Source organism: Triticum aestivum, chromosome 6D (genome assembly GCF_018294505.1).
Source record: "Triticum aestivum cultivar Chinese Spring chromosome 6D, IWGSC CS RefSeq v2.1, whole genome shotgun sequence".
In the NCBI taxonomy this organism is placed as follows: domain Eukaryota; kingdom Viridiplantae; phylum Streptophyta; class Magnoliopsida; order Poales; family Poaceae; genus Triticum; species Triticum aestivum.
The window spans coordinates 27,349,130-27,358,395 of record NC_057811.1 but is presented as its reverse complement, the minus strand read 5'-3'; the positions used below and the strand labels follow the sequence as shown (position 1 = coordinate 27,358,395).

General features: G+C 47.4%; 1 protein-coding gene across 1 annotated transcript; it reads left to right on the top strand.

The window, feature by feature from the left end:
* The first annotated feature begins 7,696 nt into the window (after positions 1–7,696).
* Positions 7,697–8,945, top strand: LOC123140892 (putative F-box/LRR-repeat protein 23). The gene is made up of 2 exons (XM_044560156.1): positions 7,697–8,105; positions 8,206–8,945. The coding sequence occupies exons 1-2, from the start codon at positions 7,762–7,764 to the stop codon at positions 8,711–8,713; spliced, it is 852 nt and encodes a 283-aa protein (XP_044416091.1). The 5' UTR covers positions 7,697–7,761; the 3' UTR covers positions 8,714–8,945.
* Positions 8,946–9,266: the final 321 nt, after the last annotated feature.

Genomic DNA, 9,266 nt, shown 5'->3' with positions numbered 1-9,266 from the left:
TTTTCATACATGGATCCTATCTCGGATTTCATGGCTTCTAGCCATTTGTCGGAATCCGGGCCCACCATCGCTTCTTCATAGTTCGAAGGTTCACCGTTGTCTAACAACATGATTTCCAGGACAGGGTTGCCGTACCACTCTGGTGCGGAACGTGTCCTTGTGGACCTACGAAGTTCAGTAGTAACTTGATCCGAAGCTTCATGATCATCATCATTAACTTCCTCCCCATTCGGTGTAGGCACCACAAGAACATCTTCCCGCACTGCGCTACTTTCCGGTTCGGAAGGGGTGACTATCACCTCATCAAGTTCCACTTTCCTCCCACTCAATTCTTTCGAGAGAAACTCTTTCTCTAGAAAGGACCCTTCTTGGCAATGAATATCTTGCCTTTGGATCTGAGGTAGAAGGTATACCCAATGGTTTCCTTAGGGTATCCTATGAAGACGCATTTTTCCGACTTGGGTTCGAGCTTTTCAGGTTGAAGTTTCTTGACATAAGCATCGCATCCCCAAACTTTTAGAAACGACAGCTTAGGTTTCTTCCCAAACCATAATTCATACGGTGTCGTCTCAACGGATTTCGACGGAGCCCTATTTAAAGTGAATGCGGCAGTCTCTAAAGCATATCCCCAAAATGATAGCGGTAAATCGGTAAGAGACATCATAGATCGCACCATATCCAATAGAGTGCGATTACGACGTTCGGACACACCATTTCGCTGAGGTGTTCCAGGCGGCGTGAGTTGTGAAACGATTCCACATTTCCTTAAGTGTGCACCAAATTCATGACTCAAATATTCTACTCCACGATCTGATCGTAAGAACTTCATTTTCCTGTCACGTTGATTCTCAACCTCACTCTGAAATTCCTTGAACTTTTCAAAGGTCTCAGACTTGTGTTTGATTAGGTAGACATACCCATATCTACTTAAATCATCAGTGAGAGTGAGAACATAATGATATCCTCCGCGAGCCTCAACACTCATTGAACCGCACACATCGGTATGTATGATCTCCAATAAATTGGTCGCTCGCTCCATTGTTCCGGAGAACGGAGTCTTGGTCATCTTACCCATGAGGCATGGTTCGCACGTGTCAAATGATTCGTAATCAAGAGACTCCAAAAGTCCATCTTCATGGAGCTTCTTCATGCGCTTGACACCAATGTGACCAAGGCGGCAGTGCCACAAGTATGTGGGACTATCGTTATCAACTTTACATCTTTTAGTATTCACACCATGAATATGTATAACATCACGTTCGAGATTCATCAAGAATAAACCATTGACCAGCGGGGCATGACCATAAAACATATCTCTCATATAAATAGAACAACCATTATTCTTGGATTTAAATGAGTAGCCATCTCGAATTAAACGAGATCCAGATACAATGTTCATGCTCAAAGCTGGCACTAAATAACAATTATTGAGGTTTAAAACTAATCCCGTAGGTAAATGCAGAGGTAGCGTGCCGACGGCGATCACATCGACCTTGGAACCATTCCCGACGCGCATCGTCACCTCGTCCTTCGCCAGTCTCCGCTTATTTCGCAGCTCCTGTTTTGAGTTACAAATATGAGCAACCGCACCGGTATCAAATACCCAGGAGCTACTACGAGTACTGGTAAGGTACACATCAATTACATGTATATCACATATACCTTTGGTGTTGCCGGCCTTCTTGTCCGCTAAGTATTTGGGGCAATTCCGCTTCCAGTGACCACTTCCCTTGCAATAAAAACACTCAGTCTCAGACTTGGGTCCATTCTTCTGCTTCTTCCCGGCAACTGGCTTACCGGGCGTGGCAACTCCCTTGCCGTCCTTCTTGAAGTTCTTCTTACCCTTGCCCTTCTTGAACTTAGTGGTTTTATTCACCATCAACACTTGATGTTCTTCTCTGATCTCCACCTCCGCTGATTTCAGCATTGAATATACCTCAGGAATGGTCTTTTCCATCCCCTGCATATTGAAGTTCATCACAAAGCTCTTGTAGCTTGGTGGAAGCGACTGGAGGATTCTGTCAATGACCGCGTCATCCGGGAGATTGACTCCCAGTTGAGACAAGCGGTTATGCAACCCAGACATTCTGAGTATGTGCTCACTAACAGAACTATTTTCCTCCATTTTACAGCTGAAGAACTTGTCGGAGACTTCATATCTCTTGACCCGGGCATGAGCTTGGAAAACCATTTTCAGCTCTTCGAACATCTCATATGCTCCATGTTTCTCAAAACGCTTTTGAAGACCCGGTTCTAAGCTGTAAAGCATGCCGCACTGAACGAGGGAGTAATCATCAGCACGCTGCTGCCAAGCGTTCATAACGTCTTGGTTCTCTGGGATTGGTGCTTCACCTAGCGGTGCTTCTAAGACATAATCTTTCTTGGCTGCTATGAGGATGATCCTCAGGTTCCGGACCCAGTCCGTATAGTTGCTGCCATCATCTTTCAGCTTGGTTTTCTCTAGGAACGCGTTGAAATTGAGGACAACGTGGGCCATTTGATCTACAAGACATAGTGTAAAGATTTTAGACTAAGTTCATGATAATTAAGTTCATCTAATCAAATTACTCAATGAACTCCCACTCAGATAGACATCCCTCTAGTCATCTAAGTGAAACATGATCCGAGTTAACTAGGCCGTGTCCGATCATCACGTGAGACGGACTAGTCAAGATCGGTGAACATCTCCATGTTGATCATATCTTCTATACGACTCATGCTCGACCTTTCGGTCCTCCGTGTTCCGAGGCCATGTCTGTACATGCTAGGCTCGTCAAGTCAACCTAAGTGTATTGCGTGTGTTCCGAGGCCATGTCTGTACATGCTAGGCTCGTCAACACCCGTTGTATGCGAACGTTAGAATCTATCACACCCGATCATCACGTGGTGCTTCGAAACAACGATCCTTCGCAACGGTGCACATTTAGGGTGAACACTTTCTTGAAATTATTATAAGGGATCATCTTAATTACTACTGCCGTTCTAAGCAAATAAGATACAAAAACATGATAAACATCACATGCAATCAAATAGTGACATGATATGGCCAATATCATTTTGCTCCTTTGATCTCCATCTTCGGGGCACCATGATCATCTTCGTCACCGGCATGACACCATGATCTCCATCATCGTGTCTTCATGAAGTTGTCACGCCAACGACTACTTCTACTTCTATGGCTAACGCGTTTAGCAATAAAGTAAAGTAATTTACATGGCGTTATTCAATGACACGCAGGTCATACAAAATAATAAAGACAACTCCTATGGCTCCTGCCGGTTGTCATACTCATCGACATGCAAGTCGTGATTCCTATTACAAGAATATGATCAATCTCATACATCACATATATCATTCATCACATCTTCTGGCCATATCACATCACAAGGCACATGCTGCAAAAACAAGTTAGACGTCCTTTAATTGTTGTTGCAAGTTTTTACGTGGCTTGTATAGGTTTCTAGCAAGAACGTTTCTTACCTACGTAAAACCACAACGTGATGTGCCAATTTCTATTTACCCTTCATAAGGACCCTTTTCATCGAATCCGTTCCGACTAAAGTAGGAGAGACAGACACCCGCTAGCCACCTTATGCAACTAGTGCATGTCAGTCGGTGGAACCAGTCTCACGTAAGCGTACGTGTAAGGTCGATCCGGGCCGCTTCATCCCACAATGCCGCCGAAACAAGATAAGACTAGTAGCGGCAAGAAGAATTGGCAACATCTACGCCCACAACTGCTTTGTGTTCTACTCGTGCATAGTAACTACGCATAGGCCTGGCTCATGATGCCACTGTTGGGGATCGTAGCAGAATTTTAAAATTTCCTACGCATCACCAAGATCCATCTATGGAGTATACTAGCAACGAGGGGAAAGGAGTGCATCTACATACCCTTGTAGATCGCGAGCGGAAGCGTTCCAATGAACGGGGTTGATGGAGTCGTACTCGCCGTGATCCAAATCACCGATGACCGAGTGCCGAACGGACGGCACCTCTGCGTTCAACACACGTACGGTGCAGCGACGTCTCCTCCTTCTTGATCCAGCAAGGGGGAAGGAGAGGTTGATGGAGATCCAGCAGCACGACGGCGTGGTGGTGGAAGTAGCAGGGTCTCGGCAGGGCTTCGCCGAGCTTCTGCGAGAGGGAGAGGTGTAGCAGGGGAGGAGGGAGGCGCCCCAGGTTGTTGTGTTGCTGCCCTCCCTCCCCCCCTTTATATAGGCCCCTGGGGGGGCGCCGGCCCTGGGAGATGGGATCTCCAAGGGGGGGCGGCGGCCAAAGGGGAAAGGGGGGTGGCTTCCCCCCCAAGCCAAGTGGGGCGCCCCCCCCCCACCCTAGGGTTTCCAACCCTAGGCGCAGGGGGGAGGGCCAGGGGGGCGCCCCAGCCCACTAGGGGCTGGTTCCCTTCCCACTTCAGCCCATGGGGCCCTCCGGGATAGGTGGCCCCACCCGGTGGACCCCCGGGACCCTTCCGGTGGTCCTGGTACAATACCGATAACCCCCGAAACTTTTCCGGTGGCCGAAACTGGACTTCCTATATATAATTCTTCACCTCCGGACCATTCCGGAACTCCTCGTGACGTCCGGGATCTCATCCGGGACTCCAAACAACTTTCGGGTTTCCGCATACTCATATCTCTACAACCCTAGCGTCACCGAACCTTAAGTGTGTAGAACCTAGGGGTTCGGGAGACATGCAGACATGACCGAGACGCCTCTCCGGTCAATAACCAATAGCGGGATCTGGATACCCATGTCAGCTCCCACATGTTCCACGATGATCTCATCGGATGAACCACGATGTCGAGGATTCAATCAATCCCGTATACAATTCCCTTTGTCAATAGGTACGTTACTTGCCCGAGATTCGATCGTCGGTATCCCAATACCTTGTTCAATCTCGTTACCGGCAAGTCTCTTTACTCGTACCGTAATGCATGATCCCGTGACTAACGCCTTAGTCACATTGAGCTCATTATGATGATGCATTACCGAGTGGGCCCAGAGATACCTCTCCGTCATACGGAGTGACAAATCCCAGTCTCGATCCGTGCCAACCCAACAGACACTTTCGGAGATACCCGTAGTGTACCTTTATAGTGACCCAGTTACGTTGTGACGTTTGGCACACCCAAAGTACTCCTACGGTATCCGGGAGTTGCACGATCTCATGGTCTAAGGAAAAGATACTTGACATTGGAAAAGCTCTAGCAAACGAACTACACGATCTTTGAGCTATGCTTAGGATTGGGTCTTGTCCATCACATTATTCTCCTAATGATGTGATCCCGTTATCAACGACATCCAATGTCCATAGTCAGGAAACCATGACTATCTATTGATCAACGAGCTAGTCAACTAGAGGCTTACTAGGGACACGTTGTGGTCTATGTATTCACACGTGTATTACGATTTTTGGATAACACAGTTATAGCATGAACAATAGACAATTACCATGAACAAAGAAATATAATAATAACCATTTATTATTGCCTCTAGGGCATATTTCCAGCAACTTCTCTCTTGAAAAAAGCATATGGTGGGTAAACAAATTACAGTTGAGCAATTGATAGAAAAACGAAGAATTATGACGATATCCAAGGCAGTGATCATGAATATAGGCATCACGTCCGTGTCAAGTAGACAGAAACGATTCTGCATCTACTACTATTACTCCACACATCGACCGCTATCCAGCATGCATCTAGAGTATTAAGTTCATTAGAACGGAGTAATGCCTTAAGCAAGATGACATGATGTAGAGGGATAAACTCAAGCAATATGATATAAACCCCATCTTTTTATCCTTGATGGCAACAATACAATACGCGCCTCGCCACCCCATCTGTCACTGGGTGAGGACACCGCAAGATTGAACCCAAAACTAAGCACCTCTCCCATTGCAAGAAAACCCAATTTAGTTGGCCAAACCAAATCAATAGTTCGAAGAGAATTACAAGGATATCTTAATCATGCATAAAAGAGTTCAGAGAAGACTCAAATAATATTCATATATAATCTGATCATAAACTCACAATTCATCGGATCTCAACAAACACACCGCAAAAAAGTATTACATCGAATAGATATCCAAGAACATCAAGGAGAACATTGTATTGAAGATCAAAGAGAGAGAAGAAGTCATCTAGCTACTAGCTATGGACCCGTAGGTCTGTGTTAAAGTACTCACACATCATCGGTACGGCAATAGAGTTGATGGAGAAGCCCTTCGTGATTGAATCCCCCTTCGGCAGATCGCCGGAAAAGGCCCAAAGATGGGATCTCACAAGAAAAGAAGATTGCGGCGGCGGAAAAGTGTTTTGATGGACGCTTCTGGTGGTTTGGGAATATTTGGGAATCTATAGTGCAAAGATTAGGGTTGGAGGACTCCCGAGGGGCCCACAAGCCCTCAGGCTCCTCCCCGGGGCGTGCCTAGGAGGCTACTGGCCTCTTCGGGAACTTTCTGCCCCCTCTCCAAGTCCTCTGGATGTCTTCTGGTCCAAGAAAAATCATCACGAAAGTTATTCCGTTTGGACTCCGTTTGATATTCCTTTCTGGAAAAGTCAAAAACAAGGAAAAAACAGCAACCGGCACTGGGCGCTAGGTTAATAGGTTAGTCCAAGATAGATAATAAATTAGCATATTATTGCATATAAAACATCAAAGATAGATAATATGATAGCATGAAACAATAAAAAATTATAGATACGTTGGAGACGTGTCAGAGTGCATGTGAATTGTCGAGTGTGGTGACGGGAAGGAGCGAGGGGAGTTATGAGACGTCTCGTCGTCTCCCGCAATACCCCCGCATCCTAGGAATCACCTTCCAGCCATCGACCGCCGGAGCGGCAGGCGGAGGGCGTGATAGATTTTCAGTTTTCCCTTTGCGTCGTCTGTGTGTGCGTTTCTTCTGGGATTAAACCAAAAACTTCGTTTTGATTTCACGGAGAGGAATCCACGCGAGACACTTTTCATAATAAAAATTATATCGAGGTTCATGGACCACCAACAACCATTACCGCCGCCAGAACGAGCCGCCTTTATCGCCGCTCCCATACCGAGGCCGGCTTCACCTTGTCGATAACAGCCGGGAGTCTTCGTGCATGTGTGCCTAAGGACCAGCACCCTGGAGCCGCAATCGTCGCTGTTGAATCCTTGAATCGATCTGAAGAACTTTACATCATATGTGGCTGTCGCGTACGCACGGCAAGAAACCCTAACCTCGCCGCCCCAAGGAGCTAGCAGGAATCTACGCGAGAGCTTCATGTAATCCGTCCCAATGGACAAACTTGAGGAGGATCGGAGACCAGAAGACTAACTCGAAGAAAGAGCACCACAATCCGTCCAAACGCTGCCCCTGCGAGGACTAAAACCCTACCTACCTGCTAGCCAGAGCCGAGACACTAGAAATCTCCTCCCCGCCACCGGCCACCGGAACGGCAGGCTGAGGGCGTGATAGATTTTCAGTTTCCCTTTGCGTCGTGTGTGCGCGTTTTCTTCTGGGATTAGACAAAAACTTCGTTTTGATTTCACGGAGAGGAATCCAGGCGAGGCACTTTTCATCTAAATACATGATCAACTGAAAAAAGAAGAAGACAAAAGAGCCCGGTAGGAAGCAGCACCCGAGCTGGACTCCACAAGATTGCATGATTTGGTTCCAAACCGGAACGGAGTTGCACGATTGCCATGTTTAAAGGAGGATCGATCCAACCTAGCGCGTCTTCTGTTGCTGTCGCTAGCACACCAACGTCACCATCATCGATGCCGTCGTTATCGCCGCCGGCTCCCAGGAGCCGGAACCGAGGGAAAGAGTCCAAGAGGGTTTCCGAGAGGAGCTGGGCGGAGCTGCCCCTGGACGCGTTGCTCTGCGTCTTCCACAAACTGGACCGCGCCGACCTTATGTTCGGGGGCCCGTCCATGGCGTGCCGCTCCTCGCGCCAAGCGGCACGCCAGCCCGAGCTGTGGCGCTATGTCGACATGCGCGGCCACTCCAGGCTCAACAGGACGGCGCGGCTCTTCGCCATCCCGTTGAGCGCGGGCCAGTGCCAGTGGTTCTTGGGCGATCACTACGTGGACGACGACCTGCTCCTTTACCTCGCACAGCAGTAAGATCTTGTTCCCTGATCATTCGTTAGTTCAGATATTTTAATTGTTCAGAAAATTCAGTTATTGTCAACTACCAACACGGCACATCCATCCTTGCAGTGCACCCTCGTTAAAGAGCCTCTGTCTCATCGGGTCCAGGCACAACAGCAAACCATTTGCAGAGGCACTCAAGAAGCTCCCTCTGCTCGAGGAGCTCGCGCTTTCGAATTGTAATTTTAGGCATGCCTGGCGAGCGCTTGAATTCTGCCCACAGCTGAAGCATTATATACATATCAAGCAATCCGTTCACCCAGGGATATATCCACACATTGGTCGACCCCATTCCCACAACATGGAAGCCTTTGCGATTGCACGGTTGCCCAACTTGCTTTCCTTGCAGCTCTCCGGAGACAACCTTGATAATGAAGGGTTATCAGCCATCCTCAACAACTGCCCACACCTAGAGTCGCTTGACTTGCACAGCTGCCCCAATATCCACATGGATAGCAGCCTGCTCGTCAAGTGTGCTCAGATCAACAACACGAAGAAACTGTGGCGGTATGCCTTAACTGACAATCGGGTGCATTGTTGGGTCGACAAACATGCATCTTCATATGACATCAACTGATGTCTGATCATATTGTGTCAATTTTCCATCAGGAAAACCTATTAGGTGTTGTTGTTTGTACACGTGGCAGGACATGTACCACGACAATGCATGGTGATGACAATGCTTATAACTTTTGGTATAGTGACACTTGTACTAATCAGTAATTGTCGCTACTTTGCTTGTGTTGTTGATATCCGTCTTAGAGAGCATGATAGGATTATGGACAAGGGCACACGTAGGTACACTAGAAACAAATGATATATCACACCATAAATTAATGTAACTGCCCGAATGCTGCCTTCCCCTCTCGCTCAACAATGTTTGTGAAGTGTTCTCTTGCTTTTGTAAGCCGATTTTTTGTAAAGAAGAGGATTCACCTCGCAGCCTCAAGTTTGAGAGCTCCCCGTTAGTCTTCACCAACCGATTTGCGGAAAATATATATACTTCTGCTATGAGAGCAATAGAAGTTATCGATGGTGTTTTAGTTTTACCCACAACGCTGTTGTTACGATTCGTCCACGTCGCTGGCGCCCTCTCCGAGCACCCTGACTCCACCGCAACAAGGTTTTCA